At 42.9% G+C, this 27,528-nt stretch overlaps 1 protein-coding gene across 2 annotated transcripts in view; it reads left to right on the forward strand.

Moving 5' to 3' along the window:
- LRBA (LPS responsive beige-like anchor protein) overlaps positions 1–27,528 on the forward strand; it is a 503,130-nt gene that overhangs the window by 263,297 nt on the left and 212,305 nt on the right. For both annotated transcript variants that reach the window (XM_066573657.1, XM_066573658.1), the window contains one exon: positions 24,922–25,068. In XM_066573657.1, the coding sequence (XP_066429754.1) occupies positions 24,922–25,068 (147 nt within the window). The remainder of the gene's footprint in view (positions 1–24,921; positions 25,069–27,528) is intronic.

Raw genomic sequence — 27,528 nt, forward strand, 5'->3', positions numbered from 1 at the left:
AGCGCTAAATGCTGTACAAAAACGTCTCTGAGGGAGGCCCAAAGGTTACATTCTGGTCCTTCTAGATTGGGTTTTTTTTCTTGGTAGATTTTAGTCTGTTCATCAGACTTTTCTAACTAGAGTCACTAGTAAATTCTTGGCTGATATCCCAGGAATAGTATTCCCATGTTGCACTGCTAGATTTCGATGCAGCTTTCAACACCGTGGATCATCTCTTCATTGCTTTCAATGTAGTTCTGGTTTCAGACACTGCCCTCTTATGGAACTTCTTCCTATCTTATTGACAGCCATGTTCTCTTTCCTCCCACCTCATATTCATGTCCTGCAATGCTAGGACCTTTGCTCTTTTCACTTCCACACTTCATAAACAAATAGTTAGCAGCATCTCAATTTTTTTCCCCCTGAAATTGCAGTGTTTTATCAGCCTTGGAATCTAAGGAAAGTATATACCCCTCCAGTATAAAGTTGCCAAAGAAAAGTGGCTGATCTGCAGCCGCAAACTTTATCCATCTAGTCTTGTTCTTAATAGTTTCAGTGTTCAGCAATATGCCATCTATGCAGTTTTCAAGGTGTTCTTGTCCTGAGATACTTGAGCTTTGAACAGATGTATCTTAGATGCCCATAAAATTTTAAAGCAGCACTCATCATCCTATACAGATCTAGCAAACGTTATCTTGACATTTAAGATGCTATGGTAAGTAAACTAGTCTATGTGCTACAGTGCTGTAAATTGAGTTATCCGATGTGCCGGTCATAACAATTGGTACATATGTACCGAGTGTATATAATTCTGATGAGTTTGATAAAAGATGTAATGTCAACTTTTGTTTGCTTTGTGCCAACCTGAACTGATTAGTTCTCCACTTTGAAGTCAAATTTAATACTTGACATACTGAAGGGCACTACTGATGTATTGATTTGCCCCTATATTCTAAAAGGGGTTGTCCGTATATATTCATATGTGTGTATCCAATATAGAAGTAATCATTGTGGGATGATTTTAAATCAGTCGATATAACGAGACAAATCATAGCAAGCCATAAAATATGTACAAAAGTGCCCATAGCACAAGGGTATTGACTTTGTTAGTAACCTTATTATATGCTTTGCTGAAGCTGTTACTAGCTACATGGCATTGATGAATTAACTGGTGCAGTACGAACATGCATTTTAGAGGTTAACCACTTCATTACCAAGCTCATTTTGAAGAGATTTTCTTTCTTTGTTGCCTCACCATGCTTTGAGAGCCATAACATATTTTTTAGGGGGGGTTTTTGTCCAAATTACTCCATAATGCCTTGTTTTTTGCAGAGACGCACAAATATGAACCCCATTCTTGTGAATAGAGTGATATACATAAGTTCTTTTTCTTTTTTGTGGCATGTTCTAACTTTTCGCGTTTCTCGGAACGCATCGCCCGTTGTTTTCAATGGGACTGTAAACACCTTGCATGGTGTGCGATGTGAGGTTTCCATTGAAAACCATGGAAAGCACATGCCAATACGCCGGCGCAGCTGAAAGCGGTGTCAGAGGATCACAATTTCTTGGAAGTGATGGGAGGCATTTTTGACAGGAAAAATGCCTCGTATCCTCTGGTACCTTACACGTTCATGAGCGTGATGTCAGGCTATCTTTGTGAACAGAGTCATATAATATGAGGGGCTACATGTTTATGCATTAGTGTTTATTTGGAAATATCCTATTAACCATTTAAGACTACCTTTAGTGTCCCATTTAGTAATAAGAGCCCTTCTGTGGCCACAGATGGTAATAGTGCCCCTCTGTAGCCCCACTTAGTAATAGGACTCCTTGGGTGCCCCCATGCATGTTTAAAACTGCTTGAGCCTGTTCCTAAATCGCCACTTGCTCTAAAGGGGTAAATTCTTGAACTTGCTGGTTGGCTGCTATGAGTAGCTGTGCGATCTCCATTTCTGCATAGCACCCAGAGCTTCTTCACCCCAGCACTCGCTGAACTCTGAGCACTGCAGCCTGCTGGGAGGAGGAATGTTGAAGCTACTGTGTGCTATCAGGAGATCGCAGGGAGACTAAGGCTGCCTTCACACATGTGAGAAAATCGTGCGACGCAAAAGTGTGAGAACGCAGAATTATGAAACCCATGCTTTTCAATGGCTTCATTCCCATTTCGATTTGATATTGCTTGAATAACATGCTTGCCAGTGCTGAAACGCGTTGCAATCTTTCGACATATAGCTAATAAATATGGTTAACTGAACCATTGAGCTATTGGGACATTGATTTCCTTTTATGCCGATCCTTGGAGCGCGGAGAGTTTATTTATTTTTTTCCTATATTGGACTTCTTCCCATTAGTGATGTTTTCTGTCCTACAATGTTGCGAGATTTGAAAATCGCTACCTGCCTTGTCTTTCTGCGTTTTTGCTATTTTTTTCCGCGCCCATGTTTCTCTATGGAGCTTCTGGTTTACCGCATCACAACGCGTGAACTTGCGATGTTTATGCGATGCGTTTTTAACATTAGCAACACCAGTTATCACGCAAGAAAATCACAGACAGCAGCGATGCGCAATGTGTTTCAAGGAAAAAAACGCTGACGCTCAAAGATCGCCTGAACACAAACAAGATTTTCTTGTGGCGATATCGCGCTCGCCAGTGTGAAGGAGCCCTAAGACAGCAGCCAGTCACTGAGTTAAGGAATTTAACCCTTTCCAATGGCTGGAGTTTTAAGAGAGGCCAGACAGCCCTGAATAAGAGAGTGCTTGGTTGCACCCCAAAGGCGGGTTCTGGTTGCACATGTCAACCAATCATCATTCTTAAAGCTGCTCCAGTAGAATGAAAGCTGTAACTGGTTGCTATGAGCAACACATAGCGTTTACTTTTTTCAATTGAATCCCACTAGGGGGCATTCATACTACACACTGCAATACATCAACATTACAGTGCATACTTCTAGCCTATTAGACACTGCCTAATACACTGAAGATGGCCTCTGGGACTGCCATCATTAGGCCTCAGTTAGCTACAGTAAGCATCAGCACTGCATAATCAGATCATGGGGCTGGTGACTGACAGAGCAAGCCCCTCCCTCTGTTAACCACCTAGATGCTGTACGTATTAGTGTATCTTGACGCCACCGGACGTTAGGGGTGTAACATTGCTTAAATAGAGGGATGGCCCTGTCACACCCCTACCTCCGCATTGGCTGTTAGTCACCGTGTTGTGCCGTCCCCCGCAGCACTGTTACTCAACAGCCGGCTGCCTCGTTGGTCTCTCCGTTGGGTGCTGTTATTAAGATGGAGCCCTTCTCTGCCTAGTACTGCAGGGGCGGAGGAGCGGGGAAGCACAGCGGCGGTGGGGAGCAGCGCCGCGGACATACCAATGGCGGAGGCTGCAACGTCCTTTCCCCAAACACTGCATGCTGTGCGAATTTATTAGTGGCTAAAGACAATTGCCCTCACAGCCTGCCTAGAAATGTATATTTAGTTTTTATGGAGTCAGTAAGGATTTAGCTCGGCCACCTAATCCTTAATTTTAAAGTGTCTGTCTGTTTTGAGCGCTTATTTCAATGAAATATATAATTTTAGATTATTCTCTTTTGGGAGGATTTATCCATTAGGCTATTTTTTTTTTACCTTTTTTGACTTTTTGGGGGAAATTATGTTAGTCAGGTATACCCCAGGGCTGCTCCCTTTCTCTACAATTCTTATTTTTCAAATCTGACATTGTTTACTTTGTGGTAATAACTTTTGAATGCTTTTACTTATCAATCCGATTCTTTAGTGTTTTTTTTTCAATACATATTGTAGTTTGTTAGTGGTATATTTTCAGCATTTTTTGTCTCTTTATTAGGAAAAAAAATCTAAATTTTACAGAAAATTTTCTCCTTGTATGTCAGTCAAACACCACAAAATAAATTAATATTTACCATAGGACTACTTTATATTGCAATCAAATAAGTGTGTTTTTTAAGGACTCCAAAAAGTATATAACTTTAGCAGTAATTTATTACATTTACTAGCAAATATCAAAAGCTGTTTTTTTTTTTTTTGTAAGGACCAATTCCCTTCTAACATGGATTTTAAAAGCCTATATATCAGAGCCCCCCCCCATCAATCACCCCATTTTTAAAACTGGACCTCAACGTATTTTATGGCATTTAGGAAGTTTATTAACCCTTTGTTCTAATTTCCAATGCAGGTTTCTTCCTGTGAAACTTTCTTTTCTTTGCATTTTTTCAATTGAAAACTTTTTTTTTCTATATGCAGGAATTATCAGAGAAACAAAACTCAGAATGTATTACCTGGATTATGCAGTTTTTAGAAATGGTCCATTTGTGGACGTAAACTGTTGTTTGGGCACATGGCAGGGCAGGAGAGCTATTTGGCTTCTGGAATGCAGATTTTTTGGAATAATGTTCAGACTTCATATTGTGTTTGCAATTATCCTTGAGGTGTCGGTACATTTGAAACTGCCAGGAACTGACCCCATTTTGGAAACTAGACCCCTCAGAGAATTCATTGAGAGGTATAATGAGCATTTTCACCCCCAGATATTTAGTGATTTTCTTTTCTTTTTTTTTTTTTTCTAACATTTTGATTTGAAAACGAAAAATTCCAATTTTTCCAGTAATATGCCCCAGTTTAGCCCCAGATTTTAAATTTTTGCCAGTGTTAAAAGAGAAAAAAAAAATCACCATGCGATTTGTTCCCAATTTCGCTTGAGCACATAAATACCCCATATGTGGACACAAACTGCTGTTTGGGTATAAGGCAGGGCTCAGAAGGGAAGGGCCGGCATGTGGCTTTGTGTAAGCAGTGCAGAGTACATCAAGATAAATTATTAAACGCTGGTTCAACGCAATGATGAATTTAAAGTTCCAGGGACGTGTGGCATATTTTGAAGCGAATTGTGTGGGACAGGTTTCTTGGCAGTATAAGGTACCAGGTTTCTGGTACCTTGTACTTGGCAGTGGATACTGCTATGGCCATGTATTTGTGCTCAATATTTGGGCATAATTCTTGTTCTTAAACTTGACAAACAATATGTTCTCGTTCAATAGTGCCCGGCTCTCACCCCTTCTGAGAATTGCCCAAGCAGCGACTTAAGGAGGCTTTTTTTTTTCTAATCACGATCATAATTGAGTTATCGCTGGGTGGGCACTGCGTATTGTTATAATGCAGGAATTTTATGATCGCTTCAAAATGTATCACAGACCTCTCCATGTGGAACATTGGGGTGTGGTATAAAATATCCATGCTCCAGTAGGCCCCAATGCTCGGCTTCTTTAACACACCCCATACATAATACAAACCCCCAAATTTTGCAATTTCTGATGCATCCACAGGGGTCCATTTGTGGGGGTTTGCAAAAAGGGAGTTGGGGTCTCCTTGGCATATAAATTAATTTGGGCAACAACGTGTACAATAAAATCATCCAACAAAAAAATACTTTGAAAAAGTCCACCATCCTGAGTCCTGCTGTTTGAAATTATATCCCTGAGTTCCCAGTAAAGTCTGGCATCTGACGTTTTCTGGCGTAATCCTCTGAGTAGAAGTTGAATCGGTGTCCTCTGAAGTGACAGTCCTTGGACGCCTTTTCAAGGGTACAGGGGGTTCAGACTCGATGAGGAGGAGGAGGAGAATAAGGCCCCCTGTCAACGGCCGTGACGGAATATCGCCAGCGATATTCCGCCGCGGGGGACAAGGAAGGAGCACTGAGAGGCCTCAGTGGTGAGCCTATCTGATAGATAGGATCACCGCGGAGAATCGTGGCATGCGGAGACGGGGCTATGGAAAGCGCGCACTGCATTACTCACACCCCGGATTATCGGCGCGAGTAACGCAATGCACAATTGCCCGTGGACAGGAGCCCTAATGCCGGAAAAGTGGGGTCACCCACATTAGCTAGAGTCTGACTCAAATGCAATTAATGTGTAAGCTGCCTGTGCAGTCAACTTTTCCCCCAGTCGTCTCCACGACAGCACCAATGAGATTGCCTCCTCCTGGTAGGACAGGAACATACTGAGAGGTTAAAAGCTCCCCCCCTTCCCCACTTTCCTCAGTGTCTTCCTGTCCTGCCAGGAGGCAGGATCTATGAGAGGAGCTGGTGGAGAAGCCAGCGAAAGTATACAGGCGGATCGGAAGGCAGTGGCTCACCCTGTCATCCCTTCGCAGCCAGACGACTCCCGGGCCGCCACATCAGGGTGGTAACCCCCGGGCCAGGTTCCTCCCGCGGCGGCCCATGGGGGGTTCAAAGCGGGAGCCTCAGTCCCCCTCGTCCTCCAGGCAGAAGTTACAGCGCGGCGCTCCAGGAAGCCCTTTGACGGCAGGGGGCGGGGTGCCGCATCTCACGTCCAGCGCGATGACGTCATCGCGTCTGCATTAGGAGCGGAGGGGGCGGGGCTTAGCGCAGGAGCGCGAAAATTCAAATAGGAACCTGAGAGAAGCCAGAACACCAGCATCACAGGTCGCAGGGTGTCTGCAGCACTGGTATAAAGATGAGTGCTCCAGCCCCAGAGACAGCTGAAACCTCAGCCTCAGCGGCCGTAAGTAGCCAGTGCGGCAAAAATACAATGCAAATATCCAGTATGCTGTATATGGAAAAATTGCATGTTTACCCGCAAAAATGCTTTGTTTGTCAGGGGGATAAAAAAGACATCCCCCCCAGAACAAAACTGCGAAAGTGCGTGGAATGCGGGACGAGACTGCCAGCCACGTATCAGAGGCCTCTATGCAAGGCATGCGTGGCTAGGCTAGTCAGAGAGGAATCGGGGGGATTCCTGGATGACGTTAGAAAGCTGGTGAAGGAAGAGGTTCGATCAGCTCTAACGTCACTGCCGGCACCGCCAGCGAAACGCCAAAGAAAGGCGTATGTTCCCGAGGAGCCTTCTGATTCCGAGAATTCCATCGGATCAGAGCAAGAGGAACAGGCGGCCGAAGAGTCCTCAGAGGAGGAGGACTACAGGAAATATTTGTTCCATCAAGACGAGTTGACGGAACTAATTAAATCAGTTAGGGCTACGTTAAAAATAGAACAGCCCAGAGAGCCGCGGACCCGACAGGATGAGATATTCAGTGGACTTGGGGAGAGGCGCAAACATACCTTCCCGGTCCACAAAAACATCTCTAAAATAATTCAGAGAGAGTGGAATAAACCAGACGCAGGTTCCTACTCCGCTCGAGGCGTAAAAAGGAGATACCCCCTGGAGGAGGAAGCTTGCGCAAGCTGGGACGAAATACCTAAGGTAGACGTCCCGGTGGCCAAGGTAGCCAAGAGGACGACTCTTCCCTTTGAGGATGCCGCACAGCTAAAAGACCCCATGGATCGCAAGGCAGAGGGACTCCTAAAGAAATCATGGGAGGCAGCGGCAAACATCCTTAGGCCAGGGATCGCAGCCACTTGCGTGGCGCGGACCCTGGGGGTATGGTTAGAGCAGCTGGAACTACATCTGACCAACAAAACGCCGAGGGATCAGATCCTTAACTCCCTTCCCATCTTGCGCATGGCCACTAACTTCCTAGCGGACGCCGCGGCCGAGACCGTCAAACTCTCAGCAAAAGCCACAGCCCGCTCTAACTCAGCCAGAAGGGTGTTATGGCTGAGGTCGTGGTCAGGCGACCTGGCCTCGAAAAACAAATTGTGTGCCCTCCCATTCTACGGCCAATTTCTATTCGGACCGGACCTAGATAAAATTCTAGAGAAGGCGGCCGACAGGAAAAAAGGGTTCCCTGAGGAAAAACCACAGAGAGTGAAGACCTTTCCCCGGGCCCCAATGCAGCAGCCCGAGGCCTACCGAGGCAAGGGCAAGACAGGCCGCTGGAGTTACCCCAAGGGGGGCAGAGGAAGGAATATCCTCTTCAACCCCCACCAGGGGGAGCCGAAGCAAAGACCCTGACGCCATCCCCGTAGGGGCAAGGCTGGGGAGCTTTGTGGATCAATGGGCCGCAATCTGCGGGGGCCCATGGATCCCAAAGATCCTACAGTACGGATACCAGATAGAGCTGGTGTCCATCCCCAGAAGGAAATTTATTACCACGCGAGCCCCAAAAAAAACAGCTACATTTACTAGGGCAAAGCGTGCGCGACTTGCAACGGTTAAACGCAATATCTCCCGTACCGCGAAACGAGGAAACCCAGGGCTATTACTCCAGGCTCTTTTTAGTAAAAAAACCCGGCGGGAAACACCGGACGATAATAAACCTAAAAGACCTGAACACCTGCGTCCGATACAGGAGATTCAAAATGGAAACCATCTCCTCGACAATAAAGTTGATCCCCAGAGGAGCCTACATGGCGTCCATCGATCTAAAGGACGCTTATTTTCACATCCCGATCCACAAAGATTCACAGAAATACCTGCGGTTCGCAGTGGACATGGGCGGAAGAATAGAGCACCACCAGTTCAGATGCCTGCCCTTCGGGATATCCTCAGCTCCCAGAATCTTTACCAAGATTATGGCGGAGGTAGCCGCCCACTTGAGAGAAAAATCGATCCTAGTAGTACCGTACCTGGACGATATTCTATTAATAGCAGAGTCCAAAAAACTCCTAACCAAACATCTGGAGACAGTGCTACAACTTCTCCAATCATTGGGATGGATTATAAACTGGGAAAAATCCAGCCTAGATCCCGGCAAGCAGAAGACGGTTCTGGGAATAACTCTCGACTCAGAATCGCAATGCTCCTACCTACCCGAGGAGAGAATACAAAAAATCCGCAGAATAGTCAAAACCTTCCTACGAAGACGATTCTGCACAATTCGGGAGGCAATGTCTCTCCTGGGGAGCTTGACATCATGCATCCCAGGAGTAGCATGGGCCCAGGCCCACACCAGAGCCCTACAGGCCGTAGTCCTATCCTCGTGGGACAAAAGGCAGTCCTCGTTAGGGGCAAGGATGTACATCCCAAACAGGGCAAAAACATCCCTGCGTTGGTGGACATCCCCAGAGAACCTGCGGAGAGGGGTTCACTGGCTACAAAACCCAGCCATCCACATCACAACAGACGCAAGCGCCTGTGGATGGGGAGCGCATGTGGGGAACCAATTCTTTCAGGGTCCCTGGCCTCAGAGGATAAAAGAACAATCCTCAAATTTCAGAGAACTACAGGCAGTTTGGCAGGCTCTACAGCAGTTGGGCAACTCGCTACAGAACCATCACATAAAAATACTGTCAGACAATGTCACCGCGGTCGCTCACATACGACACCAAGGGGGCACAAGATCTCCCCCACTGCAAAGCATCGCACAGAAAATCTTTCACTGGGCGGAGGGCCGGATCCTCTCGATCACGGCAACCCACTTAAAGGGGACACTAAACGGAAAAGCAGACTTCCTCAGCAGGAAGCAGATAGACCCAGGAGAGTGGTCCCTCTCCCCAGAGGCATTCAGAATCTTAACCAACCGGTGGGGGACCCCACAGTTGGACCTCTTCGCAACCAGGGAGAACACAAAAGTAGGCAACTTTTTCTCCCTCCGGCCAGGAGATCGTCCGATAGCGGTAGACGCCCTAGGCCAGGACTGGGGACAAGGACTGGCCTACGCCTTTCCTCCCATACCACTAATCCCCAGGGTTTTACAGCACTTCAGAACCCAGGGATGCACGCTAATCCTAGTGACCCCCTTCTGGCCGAAAAGAAGCTGGTTCGGTCTTCTGACAACACTGAGCGTCCAGGACCCAGTCACCTTGCCTACCTGGACGGATCTTCTATCGCAGGGGCCACTGAACCACCCCGGCCTAGACAAACTCCATTTAACGGCATGGCTCTTGAGGAATCCTCGCTAAGAAAGAAAGGATTCTCAGAGAAAGTAGTAGAAACCCTAATGTCCAGTAGGAAAAAGACGACCCACCTGATCTACCAGAAGGTCTGGAGAAAGTTTTCCTCATGGAGACAGGGAAGGGATCGCGGGGATTCTATCCCCGACACTCCGCTAATCTTAGAATTCCTGCAGGAGGGCTTAGAGATGGGCCTCTCCCCGAGCACCCTAAAAGTCCAAGTTTCAGCCCTTAGCGCTATCTGCGACACAAAATTCGCAGACGATAGATGGGTCCACAGGTTCCTAACAGCAGCAGCTAGATTACGCCCTAGGCCCATAAACCTGTTCCCAGACTGGAACCTTAATTGGGTTCTAGGGGCCATGACAGCGGTACCATTCGAACCGATCAAGGCGCTACCTATAAGAATGCTTACAATCAAGACCATCTTCCTAGTAGCCATTACATCCGCAAGACGGGTTAGCGAACTACAGGCCTTGTCCATCCGCCACCCGTTTATGAAAATTGCAGACACCAAACTAATATTTAAAACAGACCCGGCCTTTATGCCGAAAGTAGTGTCAGATTTTCATAGGTCCCAGGATATAATAATCCCCTCATTCTTCAGCAACCCAAAAAACGAGGAGGAAAGAACCCTAAGCTGCCTGGACGTTAGGAGAGCAGTCCTAACCTACATAGATACAACGAGCCACTGGAGGCGGGACGACAACCTGTTCGTCCAGTTCAGTGGCCCAAATAAGGGTAGCAAAGCAGCGAAAAGTTCCATAGCCAGGTGGATCCGCCTGGCCATCATAGAATCCTATAAAGCCCTCGGGAAGGAGATCCCATTAGCGCTTAAAGCCCATTCCACAAGGGCAGTAGCGTCCTCATGGGCCGAACACAGTTCAGCCTCGGTCGAGCAAATTTGCAAGGCCGCAGTCTGGAAAAAACCCCACACGTTTACTAAACACTATAGGGTAAAAGTGCAGCAGGACGAGGACATGGCCTTCGGCCGCAAAGTCCTCTCGGCAGCGATCCCACCCTAATAAACTTTAGTTGGTACGTCTCATTGGTGCTGTCGTGGAGACGACTGGGGGAAAAAGTGGATTATACCCACCTGATAATCAGGTTTCCAGTAGTCTCCACGACAGCACCCGTACCTTTCCCGCCCTATAAAAATAAAATAATAAATTTAAAAATAAAAAAACCCTGGTTAGGGGAAGAAATTTAAGTTTAGCTCCTGCCCCGGCAATTCGTTAGAATCCACTGAGGAAAGTGGGGAAGGGGGGGAGCTTTTAACCTCTCAGTATGTTCCTGTCCTACCAGGAGGAGGCAATCTCATTGGTGCTGTCGTGGAGACTACTGGAAACCTGATTATCAGGTGGGTATAATCCACTTTTTTGTGAACCATACTACAGTGTTTCCCCGATAAGCCCTACCCCAATAATAAGACCTTGAAATATAAGCCCTCCCATGAAAATAAGCCCTAAACTATATGTAAAAAGAAAAATTAAATACTCACCTAGCAGCCGGCGTTCGGTCCCCATGTGATGGCCTGCGGCGCTGCTGCAGGCTGCTGTGCCCTCCTTCATGCCGACAGAGCAGTTCTTCCTGGTATTGGGGCTTGAATACACCGCTTCCAGCAAGCTAATGCTCTGATTGGTTAATCCAGCACTGGCTTTCATTGGCTGACATGGCGCTCGATTAACCAATCACAGCCATTCAATTATGTCATTCAATGAATGGCAGAGTCACTGGCTGGACTCACAGCCAGAATCCACTGCAGGCCTCTCGCATGCGGAATCTGACCCGTTTGTGTGAGCCCGGCCTTGCAATTTAACTGCGTACCTATTTGTTACAAAAATGCATGGTAAAATCCTCATACAACACACAAAGATTCTGCAGTGCATTTCAAACCATTTTCACTGAGGATGTGTTCTGCTATGTGCGCATGGCCTGTGATATTCCATAGCTGTCGTATTTCATAACAGATGCTCTGGTTCAGTTATCCTAATTCCAGTTGTTTACCGGAACATGTGCCTCTATATATTCAGCCTATGGCGTTTTTATATCAAACCTTCCTCGTATCACTTTGGGGAAGTAGCACTCATCTGCCATGGCATCGCACTGTGTGCACCTATCACACTGTACAATGCTGCCATCGACCCCTTTGAAAGCAATGAGCCGATGCCATGGCAACTCCAAAGATAGGACGTGCTGCGATGTTTCCTGCTTTGCATCATGGTTCGATGTGATATCGAAAAAAAATCGCTTGTGTATGACCCCATTCTTTTGGGGTTCGTATTCGTGCAAGATTTGTGCGTTTCATGCAATGCACAAATCCCGTACAATTTTCTCATCTGTGTGAAAGCAGCCTTGGAGTGGCCTTAAGATATTATATAAGATTACGAAAAAAATGACTGCTTTCTTTTAAGAACAGTGCCGCACCTATCCACAGGTTGTGTGTAGTATTGCAGCAATATTCTCTTCAAAGAATCTGCATTGTAATGACTCAATTGCTGTAGCACGATTTCTAGAACAATATTGCATCAAAACTCTGCAACAAAACTCACTGCTACATATCCATTTATTTTTCAAAGCACCATTCACGGCTGCAGAATGCCTGTTTTATGGAGGATGCAACACAGATTTTTGCTGCAGGTTTCACCCTTTTGCAGTGGAAATATGAACATCGATAGCAAAACACAGAGATTGTAGTGAACTCGCTGAACATTTGAAAGCAGTGGTTGATAGGTTCACATCTGTGTCCAAGCGTCCTGCACCGATCCAGCATTAACCCCTTGAGTGGCATGCCCGGAAATTTTCCGGGACGAGCTCCACTGCTCATAGCGACATAGCCCGGAAGATTTCCGGGCTATGTATCACTATGGGAGCTGCAGGGCACAAGGCCACAAGCTGTGACAGTGTGCTCTGCCTGCACAGACCCACAGAGAACAAAGCAAGGGCTTTGAAAAACCAGCAGAAGATATTGCCGATATGCCGGCAATCTCCTGCTTTGTTTACAGGTTGCCATAGAGACCATCGGCTTGTCAGAAGCATGCCGATGGTCTCTGTGGCAGGGAGAGCTGGTTGTTAGCTGTCAGAGGACAGCTAGGTACCAGCTCTTACAGCAGAGATCAGAGAAAACCTCCGATTTCTGCTGTTAACCCTTTACATGCTGCAGTCTGTGACTGCAGCATGTAAAGGGCTGTCACTGCAGCATGTAAAGGGCTGTCACCATCGGACCCCTGGAATGTGATCAGGGGTCCTGATGGGTCCTTGTGGAAGTCCCCTAAAGGGACAATAAATAAATAAATAAAAAGTAAAAAAATAATAAAAACACTTGTCTCCCTTTGCTTTGTAAAAAATGAAAAATACAATCACACATGTGGTATCCAAGCGTTGTAATGACCCAGAGAAGGAAGTTAATACATTATTTAACACCTTAATGACATGGCCCCTTTTTTTCTTTTTTCCCCATTTCTTTTTTTCCTCCCCCCTGTTTAAAAAATCACAACTTGTCCCGCAAAAAACAAGCCCTCATATCGCTGTGTCAATGGAAAAATGAAAAAGTTATGGCTCTTGAGACACAACAGCAAAATTAGTTGAAATTCAATGATTAGACCATTTTAAAAAACATGCCCTGGTGGGCACGACAGGGTGGTAGGAAACCCGCCACTCAAGGGGTTAAATCCCGGACGAACTAGCGCAGCATGTTACGCTACTTCATCCGATAAAACTTCACCATGCATGCGGAAGCCAAATAGGTTCCATTATGGTTATTGAGGTCCGCTCGTTGCTGTCCAGATCCGGCATATGCCAAATCGCACTTCAGGTTTTTCTGTTTGGCTCTGAGTAAGGAGCTAAACAATGGAAACCCAGTGACTGCAGTTTGAGCCTAGCATTGGTGTTCTAGTTAGACACTTCATATACATGGTAATAAGAGCTACTGGGAAAATCCTGTTTTATCGTGATTAAAATCTTTTACATTTCCAGTGGATTTTACCAATCTTGCACAAGTTCCATACTATTTTACACCAGGCATAACATTGTATGTTCCACTGCCGTCTGGAAATGTTCAGTTGCACAGCTCATCAATTTGTCTCTGTCATACGGAAAATACGGTATGTTATAGAGTAAGGTACCTGTTTTAGTAGCCTTCTTTAAGGGTAAAACATTCTTTCAGATTTCAGCACCTGTAAATTTCTATGTGGCCATACTGTTTAGGATCTCGCTTAAGTACCAAAACAAATCTCGGAGTGAGAGAGGGCAAGAAAGTGTGTTATTGTTAATACTTGTGCACCAAGGGTGACTTGTAATGATGTAGTATGACTGCCTCTCCAGCGCTCATATATCATGCTCTGTGAACTTGACATTTGCCTTTAGGATGAAAGCTGCCTGCTTCAACACATTGGTTTGTTGATTCATTTTAGTGTTTGAGTGGGATAAAGTAGCATAATCAGCTATGTTTAATAAAATGTTCCACTTTATCCGTGCACAGCGCAGTATAGGGGAGTCATAATGCTAACATACTCTCTTCTCCTGATGAGACCCTCATATTATACTTGTAGGTTCCCACACTACTTTAGGGGGGGTTAAGTTTTATTAAGAAACTATTTAAAAAGCAAAAACATGAAATAGAGTAAAATGAAGAAGATCTCTAATCGGCCAACGTCTTACTTTTTTTTGCTTTAATTAAAGAGTACATAATGCCTTTTGGTTGTAAATGCTTACAAAAACATCCTTGTGTTCTGATAAGGTTTTTAAATTTTTATTTTTTTTCTAACTTTGTTTTCTGTTCATGATTATGGGGCTGGCATCTTGGACTGAGCTGGAAATGACTGATTCACAGTAGAGCGTTCTAAGGCATGTTCTGTGACCTTTGTAGGGGATACTTTGCTAGGAGGGGAGGAGGTTAGTTGTGACAATCGCCTATTCGTCTATCATGAGGCCTAGTGGCAAGAGTGAGGACTGCAGGGAAGAATAGAATAGAAAGAAAATATATATATTAACGCTTTTCAATCCATTGTCTGATGTCTTTCTACATTCTGATTGAAGCTTGTACAGCTCCAATGTCAGAAAACGTCCGACAGGGTAGTCTTACCGTCTATTGCCAGCCACTTCGCTGTCGGAGCCTTTCTGGCGCGCACACACTGGCTTTAGCCAGCAGATGGCACCTTTGTAGAACAGGAAAAAGAGAGAGCCTTTTAGGAAACCCTGAATCCAAAATTGGATTGGAAAGGGGTTAATTGCTCTTCAAAAGTTGTTGTTCAGAGAAATAAGTAGAGCAACTGAAAAACTGCTGTCGGGCTTCTTGTTACCCATTTTTTTAATGGGATTTTTGAGTGACCGTATAAAATAAAACATTTGAGCGAACAACATTAATGTGATTTTTGTTTTTAGTTCAAAAAACTATATGCACTAGAAATAATGGAGCTGATTCAGATATGATTATACTGAACCAAACAACCTGGATTTGTGTGCCACAAATATTAATGTGGCAATTTGGGCTGCTTTGTAGATCACTGGACTACCTTTTCCACATAGTCTGTCTCTGAACCATTCTCAAGTAATGAAGCCATTACAAGCCAAATCAGTGGGAAATGGAGATTCTCACATAACAGAGGTAGCTGTGGAATGTTCTGTAGGCGAATGGCAAATTATAGCACTGTTTTCTTTTTTGTGAGGTGCATGGCATCAGGCCAAATGGTAGATCCTCTAATTAGTTAACTGAGCAATCTGAGTCTGCTCTAAGCTTTGTGAGCTTAATATTTCCAAAGTCTTTCCCTCGTACTTAACAGTTAGTGTCTAAGCTCTCTGTTAACGTCCTTCAAATTACAACTTTTTGCTTTGATTAAAGGGAACACCCAGATTATCATAGCGTAGATGATGGTGTGAATTCAATTAGAATGGTCCCTCTCTTTTAATATAATGTAACCTCACAATCCTAATATGATATATAAAAAATAGAGCAGAGCAGATAGAAAATCTAAATCCCAAGCATCACTTATGGAAGCCTGTATTCTGTACATCTATATATATAAAGACGAAAGCCCTCACTGACTGACTGACTGACTGACTGACTGACTGACTGACTGACTGACTGACTGACTGACTGACTGACTGACTCACTGACTCACTGACTCACTGACTCACTGACTCACTGACTCACTGACTCACTGACTCACTGACTCACTGACTCACTGACTCACTGACTCACTGACTCACTGACTCACTGACTCACTGACTCACTGACTCACTGACTCACTGACTCACTGACTCACTGACTCACTGACTCACTGACTCACTGACTCACTGACTGACTCACTGACTGACTGACTGACTGACTCGCCAAAAGTTCTCCAACTTCCTGATGTCGTAGAAAGATGAATTTTGGCACAAGCATAGATTATCTCCAAAATAGGAAAAGTAATTGGGTCCCAACTCGATTATTCAATTCTAGCGCAAAAGAATTGGCGTCGAAATTTAACGTACATAATCTAAATCTCTCAGTTCCCAATGTCATAAAAACTTCAAATTTGGCACGCGCATTGAATATGTCATAAATAGGAAAAGTTAATAGGTCCCAACATGATTATTCAATTCTATGCGCAAAAGAATTAGCGTCCAACTTTTACGTACGGAATCTAATTTTCTCACTTTCCGGTGTCATAGAAACTTGAAATTTGGCACGAGCATTGATTATGTCATAAATAAGAAAAGCTAATGGGTCGCAACTCGATTATTCAATTATATGCGCAAAAGAATTAGCGTCGAAATTTTACGTGCGGAATGTAATTTTTTCACTTTCTGGTGTCATAGAAACGTGAAATTTGGCACGAGCGTTGATTGTCATAAATAGGAAAAACTAATGGGTCCCAACTCGATTATTCAATTCTATGCGCAAAAGAATTAGCGTCCAAATTTTACATGCGGAATGTAATTTTCTCACTTCCCGGTGTCATAGAAACGTGAAATTTGGCACGAGCATTGATTGTCATAAATAGGAAAAGCTAATGGGTCCCAACTCGATTATTCAATTCTAGTGCAAAAGAATTGGCGTCGAAATTTTACGTGCGGAATGTAATTTTTTTCACTTTCCGGTGTCGTAGAAACGGGAAATTTGGCACGAGCATTGATTATGTCATAAATAGGAAAAGCTAATGGGTCCCAACTCCATTATTCAATTCTATGCGCAAAAGAATTAACGTCCAAATTTTACGTACATAATCTAAATCTCTCACTTCCCAATGTCATAGAAACATGAAATTTGGCACAAGCATTGATTGTGTCATAAATATGAAAAGTTAATGGGTCCCAACTCGATTATTCAATTCGAAGCGCAAAAGAATTAGTGTCCAAATTTTATGTATGTAATCTAATTCTCTCACTTCCTGATGTCATTTTATATGAAGGAAACGTCGCATGGTTACCTCCCCGTGGTGTTTCCTGGGTAACGCAGAGAACTATGCAAAATGGTGAACATATCTTTTTCCTCAGTATCTCTAAAGTAACCACGACTTCATAAGATTTTCCATGTGAACACCACATAAACACCAGTACCAAATTAACTCGGGCGAAGCCGGGTATATCAGCTAGTTGGATATAAATTGCAAACAGTTGTGAAACAGTCTGTAGTTCCTGTATGTGCTTTTGCTCCACCCCACCCCACCTACCGGTTTAATACCGGAGGGGAGTCTTCTATGGTATCTGCTCATGGGCAATCGGCACATGTCTTGTGACATCAGATGTCTCCTTACACCAGACGGGTGCACAAAAATTAGTTGTGTCCAGCTCCAGCATAAACTGTTCAGTAACAACTGATGTACGGGAATCTCGCCATATATGTCATTTTTGTTCTAATCACTGGATAGACATTTGAAATAGTGTTGGTGACTCTGAATTCCTGAGCAGCACATAGTATGAAATCTATAGAATTTTATAAAGCAATCCAGATATTTATTTTTCTAATTTTTCTGTAACATGTCAACATGAGATATGTGAGAGAGGAAATGGAAGAAACGGTCAAGACAAATATGGGCTGATATAGATTATGGGATGCTGTGGGATTTCTTTGTTCAGCTTCCTTTTTGAGTTGTGAGGAAACTTGGGACAAAAAAGAAGAGAATACAAGGGGTGCTATCTGGGGCAGTATAGTCAAGTCAACAAAGTTAAGGAGGCACACAGCTGTGGCTCTACCTGATGAAGTTGTGCTAATATGTGCCAGGGAGCCTTTCCCAGAACTCAAAACTGGGTGTAGGCGCTGCTCCCCAAATACTGACAGATGTAGTGCCAGACTTTCTTCAGATATGGGTTTTATCTTATTGGCAAAAATAATTACCGTATTTTTCGCCTTATAAGACGCACCGGTCTATAAGACGCACCCCCAATTAGAGCCAGAAAATAGGGGAAAAAAATAATTACCCCCCCCCCCCCCCCTGGCGTTCGGCGGCGTTCGGTGGTGGTGGTGGCGGCGGCGCTGCTGCAGGCTGTCGCTCCCTCCTGGTCCTCGGCAGAGCATTGCTTTCTGGACGCAGGGCTTAAAAATCCCCGCCTCCAGAAAGCTAATACTGTGTTAGCTAACACACGCCGTCAGCCAATCACAGCCATTCAATGACATCATTGAATGGCTGTGATTGGCTGAAGGCGCACGTGTGTTAGACAATCACAGCCATTCAATGATGTCATTGAATGGCTGTGATTGGCTGACGGCGTGTGTTAGCTAACACAGTATTAGCTTTCTGGAGGCGGGGATTTCAAGCCCCGCGTCCAGAAAGCAATGGTCTGCCGCGGACCAGGAGGGAGCGACAGCCTGCAGCAGCGCCGCAGAATGCTGGGGGAGGTGAGTAATGATTTTTTTTTTGACAGGAGAATCTAACTGATTGCACATTTGTTCGTGCGATCGCGAATTTAACGCGCAATCGCGGTAAATAAATCGCGTCCGCGCGTTAAATTCGCGATCGTGCTAAAAATGGCGATCGGAACAAATATTCGGCACATTCGCTTTATAAGGGCGCCTACCCACTGGCGTTGCCGATTTTCGTGCGTGAAAAGCGCAGCGTTTTCGCACGTTTTTCGCGGCGGTTTTCGCGCCTTTTTCGCTAATTTCCATTAATTGCCATTGACAATCATGGGTGCATTAAGAGAGAAATAAGGAGACATATGCAACTGACAGTTCCTATGTGAAAAATTGCAACAAAACGAAAAAAAAAACCCAAATGGACAAGAACACCTTCTATGCTAATTGCTCTTCAGAAAAAACGCAAAACGCAATTTAGCATCGCAGGAAAAAAAATCGCCAGTGGGTAGGCACCCTAAGACGCAGGAACTTTTCCCCCTCCCCGCTTTGGAGGTGGAAAAAGTGCGTCTTATAAAGCGAAAAATACGGTAAACACCTAAAACTAGGACCTGGAAAGGGGTCTTCCTCGTGTACCTCTATCTGCTGGGGGTTCTTATGGAATTTCTGAATCTCAGATATGGACAATGTGAGGCTGAGAGTATGTTGTAAATTACATTCTGAGTTCTAAAATACATGATGCAAATTTCAAGAAAGACGTCATCCCTGGTGCAAATTTACGATCAGCTAATTTTATCATATGAAAGTGTTAATGAAAGTCAAGGTGCTACAACAGCATGTAAAATAAATGCAGGATTATGCAAGCCAATAAAAGCAATAAAGAGCACCAGTTGGGTCCTCATGTCAGCTGGGCTTGCTGCATAGCTTTACTGCCAGTGCCCTTTGGATCCAAACGCTGTTTCTTTTGTTCATGCTTTCTCTCCTGTTACTCTTTACCTGCTTTCTGTAGATTCTACTCTCTGTGCTTCGAATGTGTCAAGTGGGTGGGTCCCCACTGCTCACTGTCAGGTTATCAAGTCTGTTTTCACCCATTGATAGTGTGCAGCAAGGACCACCCACTTGACACATTCACAGTTTCAGGAGCCAAATCAAACATGAGTGTGGGTATAAGAAAAGAAGGCTACTGTTGCAGTCAGCAGGGAAGCTACCGAAAAGCTACCGGTGTGTAGCTGGCCCTACTCACATGCCGATAGAATAGGTCCTCATTAAGACAGTACAGTGTGGAATAAATATGTGGTGTAAGGTGATCCTCCACAATGTCTACTATATATAATGCAGGCAAACCATATTTAGAAATCAGATCTTTGTAAATCACAACAGCACTTACATAAATATAGCAACAAGTGATTGCTCAACCTGATTGTACTTGTGTAGTGCTACAGTTACCAGTAGTCACAGGCTGCTTCCAGGCAGTGTTTCAGCAAGGTGATGTACCCCAGTGAAAAGAAAATGGCCCTAGGACAATCCAGGTAACTGAGTTACCATTGCAGTAAATTTTTACACATGGATTTCTATGAGAAGTTAAAAAGTAGGGCTTTTTTTTTTTGTTTTTTTGTATTGCATGTTAAAAAATAAAACAAATCGCTCTAGAAAGCAATGTAGAAAGAGGAATTTTACTTCTCCCAATTCACTAATATAGTGCCTCTGCAAATCAGCAATCCATAGTCTATGCTGCAAGAAAAATTCTAATTGCAAATATAAATAAGTTTGTGTTATTAATCCTTTCCCAATATTGGTGAGAACAATATGTGCAGTCAGTAATTGTATAATCAGATAAGAGATTGGGGAAAAAAATCTGATTTTATTTTTAATACTTTCTGTACGTCATGCTCTGTGTTGCACTTGTGACCAGTTGCCTTAAAAAGGCGGATGAATAAAAGCATTCCATTTTATAACATACGACTTTTTACCACTTTTTTGCTTTTGCCTTATTACAAGAGAAATGGTTAGATTTGGAAAATCAGATTGATATTGTAGTCGTACCATGAAATTCCGTTGTTCAAACATGAAGTAATTCAGAAAGTCTGGCAACCAGGTCCTCTAATCTGATTGATTCATTGCTCAAAATAAGGGCCCTTTGGCACAGAACGATTACCATTCAGATTCTTGCTGAATCGTGGTAGTCTGAATGATAATCGTTCAGTGTAAATATCTGCATGATTTGAATGATGAACAATAAATTGGTCGCTTATCATTTGTTCAGATTGTACAGGCGTGACTATCAAACAACAATCGGCCCACGTAAACAGGCAGCCATTCATCTATAAATGACTGCCTGTTTACTGTGAACAGAGGTGGACAGCTGGAAGCGATCACCAGCTCGCTCTGCCTTCATTCACAGAGTGGTGATCTTTCCTGTGCGAAGTATTGCTGGGATGACAAGTGTCCAGTGTAGTAGAACCCTAAATCTTTTGCACATTTATTACAACATAGAAAGCAAAACTTAAAACCGTTTGGGCTCAATTTCTTGTAAAATCATGAGATTTTTTCCCTTGTTTCATAGTCTGTTCTGTATATTGGGAACATATTGTACGCTCTATACTTTAAAGGCCCATTTAGACCCAACGATGATTGCTCAAAATTCACTCAAAAGCGATCTTTTGAGCCATAATCACGGTGTCTAAATGTGCTGCCATCGGGCACTGTTCGTGCACTATTCGTTCATCTCTGATTTCTAGTAAGTTAAAAATCAGCGATGAGCGTTATTAGCGCCACACGCTGAGTTCTTAGTGGGACACCAGCTGGATAGCATTCTTTCCTCTGGTATCCCACATGGAGCTCTTAGCCATAGCTCAGAGAACAAAGCAGTTCTTGTTGTTCTCGGCATTATTAGCTCAGTGGGATACCAGTTGACAGCTCAAAGAACAAAACAGCTGTATGCAGATAACAGCGCTCCCACTGTCTTCTGCATACAGAGGCCGCCTTCATTTACACACTAATAAGCTCTTAAGAGCTCATGTAGTGATCTCTCAAAACTGTCACTCAAGCTGCCGTTTGAGCAAATTTTGAGCGATCCTCTTGCCGTGTAAATGCACCTGAAGGGCGCATTCAGACGACCGTATATCGGCCGGGTATTCACGCTGGCCGATATACAGTGTCTCTCTCTGCAGGGGAAGGAGGCTGGAAGAGCCGGGAGCAGTGCTCTGAGCTCCCGCCCCCTCTCTGCCTCCTCTCCACCCCCCTGCACTCACTGTTTTCAATGAGAAGAGGTGGGATGGGGGGGGGGCTAATTCCTGGAACTTAGTCCCGCCTCCTTTCATTGCAAATAGTGCAGAGGGGCGGAGATGGGGTGGAGAGGAGCCAGAGAGGGGGCAGAAGCTCAGAGCACTGCTCCCGGATCTTCCAGCCTCCTCCCCCTGCAGAGAGACGCCGTATACGGTAGTATGCACGCAGCCTTAGATGCTAAGAAAGCCATTTAAAGGAAAAAACACAAATGTTTTTTACAAGTTAATCTGATCTCATCCACTGGAGTACAGGACTATCGACCCAAGCAGCATTCCACCGTAAGGGTATAGTGGACCCTACAATAATATACACGTGTGCAGCTCCCAGAACTGGGACAGATTGCAGTGTGAGGAAGTGATTGTTGAAATCTCTTTTGAGGAAATGTTGACATCTTCTGAAATGATGATTAAACCTATAAAGTCTAGACTTGGTTTATAAAACTGCAGATATTTTATGGCCACTTCTAAACACAATCATTATCCTTTAATGTGTGCTCAGGGTAACCGTGCTCTAATTACTGAAGGAAAGAAAAAAAAACTCCTATGGCAGAATGCTATTAGGCCACTGAGATTTGTGAAAGGCCCCAGCCCATGTGGTGTGTATTAAAGCAATGTTGGTAATTTCACTGCTGCTAACTTAAAATCCTCAAGGGGGAGTTAATTACAGGAAAACCATTCCAAATATCAATAAGCTGCATATTTTCCATGACAAGGGGTTTCTCAGCTCAGGTTGAACAATTGCAAAATGTTGCACATATGCTACCTTGACAAACTGGAATGGTGTTTCATTTCGGGCTGTATTAGGGGCGCTCCTCCTCACATGGCAGTCTTGTAGCTTTGGGGAGTTTTATTTATGTAAAGACATGTGTTCTCACGAGGGGGGTGAACATTTTTCCTAGCACCTCTTGATTGAAAGTATGCAATACAAGCCTCAGGGTTGTTCTAGACTTCTCCTTTGTATTGTATGGTTAGTGTGGAACAGCAGATAAGGGCTGCTGTAGACATCTGTAGCTGTTCATATACAAGCCTCAGAAAAAATAAAAGGTCAACAAATGGCATTTTGTGGGTACAAGTGCTGGTTATAAATACAGCCCTGTTTTGAGAATGTACATGATTTTGCTTGAACTAGTTTTTCGGTGTGAGATAGGTAGGTAATTGTTTGGTATTCTTACATGGACTCTCTGACCCAGGCTTACTCTCAGAATTTGCTACTTATAAAGCCGGAGCTATGATATCCTCCCAATCCCCCAACAATTTGAAAAATATACATTGCTACTTTGTGCATTTTTGTGAAGGAAAATCAGTACTTCGATGGTTACTGCTGCTATGACATCTCCCACTTCATCTATATGTTCTCCAAATAGGTAATCTGAGTCATAAGTATCTTGTTTTACGGTTATAAATAAATACATTTGACATGTAGGTAAATACTTGTAGGACTGCTAAAGGGTTTTCTGGACACTTAAAAACAGGATTCAAATTCTCCATAACAGCTAGCTTTGGAGATGACTTTTTTTTTTTTTTTCTTTTCATTAGTCCTCTCAGAGCTATGCTTTTTTGCTTCTCCCCCCCCCCTCCCGTTGACATACCTGTTTGAGGACTTGGTTTTTGCAGGATGAATTGTATGTTTTAATTGCACTATTTTATGTAGCATAGAATGTATTCGAAAACGTAAAAAATAATTTAAGGGATGTGGAATGGAAAACAATTGCTTTTTTTGGTGGGGTGAGGGGGTCAGTTTTTACATTCACTGTGCAGTAAAAATGACATGTTAACTTTTATTGTTCAGGTCAATACAATTAGGGGGATACCAAAATTACTATGGTTTTGTTTGACTACTTTTTGTAAAATAGACCTCTTTAAAAAAACTGATTTTTTTCACCATATTTTGAGGCCTATAGCTACTTTTCCTTCAGTGGAGCTGTGGAGGCCTTTTTTTATTTTATTTTTTGCAGGGCGTGCTGCAGTTTTTTTTTCGTTTGTTTAAGGTATCATTTTTGGTGTACATACGACTTTATAATCGCATCTTATTTTTTTATATAATAGTTCAAATTCAAATAGTTTTACAAACCTGATACTATTATTTATATAATAAATGGAAACAATAGGGTTTATGAACGTTGACTATTTGGGGCGTGGTGGGTTATTTTTCATATCTAAAGTTTTATTAAACTGTTAATCCCACGAGGGGACTGGGCCATGCAATTGCTGGCATAAGGAACTGCAATACTTCTGTGTTGTTTGCATTATTCTATTAAGCCCTGTGCCAAGGCCTAATGGGAGTACTGCTATGGCAGACCTAGGGGGCATAGAATCCTGGCTACCGTAGCAACCTATCAGTACTGTGAAAGCCACCTACCTGACTTAACAGCTTTGCCACAGTCACTCATTACAGTAAGCGGTCAGCCTGTACCCACAGCATATGAAGCAGACTCGGCTCTTGTGTCCGCTCTGTATACTCCCAATTATATACATATATCTAGACATATATGACACACATGTAGGTTAGATATTGGGAAGGGGTTAAAAAAGAAAAATCTGTTACATTGCTAGCAGCACTTGTTTCCCACCATGCTTTTTGTTCTCACAGCAATTGGTTGTGGCTGTCACGTGTCCATGGATTTAACATCATCTTGCTAGGGCTAAGTACATGTGCATATGAAGGCATACAATTTTTCTGCCTCCAAAAAAATACAGAAGGCAAACCATTTTAAACATATGCCTCCTACTTCGATCTAGTAAAGCTCGTGTTATTAAAGAAAAACTTTTTTTTTTGTTTTTTATTTTACATTTTCAGAAGTATATAACTATATTGTGTATATATAATATATACTGTATATAAAAATTGTTAAACATGAAAGTCTTGAATGCATTTTTTGCTACAATTTCTTGTACTAATAAAATGTTATTGTGAAAAGTATCTTCAGATCACGAAGTACAACATTCCCAGGACATGTTTATACAATCAGTGTGTACATCAGTGAAGGCTTGTTTAGATCCCACCAGTCTTTAATGTAGTACAGTTGTTTTGTTACAGGTGCTGTTACTGCACTGTCTGATATGTTTATTATCATTTCTACTTACAGATGTTTTCTTTACTTTCCTTGTAGATCCAGAAGAAAACGCTCTTGTGAGAGGAAAACAATCAATCAGGAGCCAAGTTGTAGGAGGGCAGATTTCTGAGAGTGATAGCCTTCTGGAAGGGGATGATGACACCTTGTCATCATTAGAGGAGAAGGATGTGGAAAATGCGACAGGTAAATTGAAAGCGAACTCTGTCAATATATTGTTACTTCACATACTGCTTGCCCAGACCATTTACTTTGTTTTTAGATTTGAATGAAACACAACGTACTGAGTTCTAGCCCAAGTTCAAATATCTCTTGACACAGGTTTTCTACGGTATTCTTCAGGCAAACAAAACTAACATCTTAACAGGAATCTAGTTTAGCGTACATCACATGACATAGTGTACATAGTCTTCACAGATCATAGGGGGGGTTCACACACATCAGTTCAAGGGAAAACGCTGTTTTGCATTGAGGTGTTCCTTTTTTTTTTTTTTCTTCACAGGGAAACAAACGCACCACGGTCAGATTTTGGCATATACGTCTATAGAAAGTTATAAAATGTACTAAAAGCTGTTTTGTTTTTTTTTTTTCTTTTTTTAAATTCTGCCATGAATCTCTTCATGTTGGTTGTTCGTCGTCCTCCACCCCCCCCTACCTTCCCGAATAAATTATACTTTGGTTGTCACTTTTTTTTTCCCCCGGACGTTTTTTCATAGGCTTCTCTACAGAAAAAGAGCATCAGATTAAAAAAAATATGTATGCAGAAATATAAAATGAAAAACCACAAAAAGAGATTAAAAAGATTATGAAATTCTTGGCTTTTTTTTTTATTATATAAATCTCCATGGAAAAAAGTGTTTAGGGCAACCTTAGGCCCCATTCTCACATCAATATTCTGGTCAGTATTTTGCATTGGTATTTGTAAGCCAAAACCAGGAATGGAACAGACAGAGAAAAAGTATTAATAGAAAGATTTATACATCATCCAGATTTTGGACCTAGTCCTCGCATTGGTTTCAAAATGCTGAGGACAAAAAATATATTCTGCGGGTATATAGAAGTGTCTAATATAATTATTATATTATGTTTAAAATATTTCTTAAACATTTTATGTATTTTTTTTTTACATTCTTCTACAATATAGTCTGTCTAAGCCGAGGTAACACTATTTTTTCTTTGTTTTTGAAAAGACCTCTGCAGGTCTGCTTTTGTGTCTTTCTTATGTTTCAGCTATTGAGGTTTTTTTTTTGCATGTTTTTTTTGTGTCTCTTAATTTTTAAGACACATTAAAACCCCCATTGACGTCTATGGATAAAAACACCAGACCTAGAGAAAGATGTATTTTGAAGAATACCACTGGGCACAAATGCGCCAGAAAAACTGCACAAATCGAAACTGTGTACAGAGATTTATAGTTTCCTATTGATTTAAATAGCATACATGTGGAATGCAGCCTTTTGCTTTAAATAACACCTTTCAGAAATGCTAAGAAAAACACCATAAACTGTGTGAATATGGCTTTAATGGAGTTGGTATTTTAATGGCCAATCACATTCACTGTTGCTCAGCAGAGATCACATGACAGGCCAATCAGCTAGTAGCGTGTAAAAGCTGCAATACTATGAATTCTTAGAGGTCTGGAGAAGGGTACAATGCATAATGAATATTTATGAGCAGCTATTTCAGTTGAAAAAGCACATATAAATTGTATAAAATAGTAAACGTCACGGTCCAGAAGAGATGTGTTGTGGTATTCTAAAAATCATTAGGTGCAAAATAAATCTGCATTTTGATGTGAAATGCTCTGTAATTCTAATTGCACCCTTTATGCAGAAGGCTATACAGACTGCTCATTTCATGACTGAGAAATGTCTGTACTTTTATATGAATCATTTAGTAATCACAATCCACATAATGGGCAAGTGAAAAACAGACCAAAGGGCATATGTTCATTTTTATTTTTGGAAACCGGCCTGGGGCCTGCCCTGCTTACTAGTAGTTGCCATTACTGCCTGTTTTAGTGTACAGATTAGTAAATTCCTCAATCAAAGGAATTCAATTTAGTAGTATTAGATAGCAAATATTACATAAAGGGCAACTGCATCCTTCCTAGAGAATTCAGGGTAGGGTAATGCCAATTGCAATGTAGTTCAGAAAGGGAGATTACAATTTCGGAGAATGTTGTCGTGAGATCTGTAATTCTTTGATTTCGATAAATCCACGTAACAGGTACTAAGAGATACCTGTGAATGCTTCAGAACAGACAGGTCTTGCTGCAGCAGCCCCACCCTCACACTGCTGCGGCCCCATCCTGCACATGAGTCTCTAAAAGCCATTGAATTCTATACCCCAGAGAGCATTATGTGGCTTGCCATACTGCAACTTAAAATTCATTGACAATGAATAAATGAAGCAGCTGAGGGTCTGAGCTTGTATGTGCAGTTTCTTCCATCAGGACAACATATAAAGTATCTTCTCAGAACCAGTCAGTTCAGCACAAAGGAGGAGATGATGATGGGGGGATTATTTTCTAGAAATTATTATGGAATATACAAGTGGTGATTACATATATTTTCTATTTTTAAATGCAGATTATTCACTCCACATTCCAGGTTTTACTATAATATTTTGTGTATGTAACCTCAG

This window comes from Eleutherodactylus coqui, chromosome 7 (genome assembly GCF_035609145.1).
Source record: "Eleutherodactylus coqui strain aEleCoq1 chromosome 7, aEleCoq1.hap1, whole genome shotgun sequence".
In the NCBI taxonomy this organism is placed as follows: domain Eukaryota; kingdom Metazoa; phylum Chordata; class Amphibia; order Anura; family Eleutherodactylidae; genus Eleutherodactylus; species Eleutherodactylus coqui.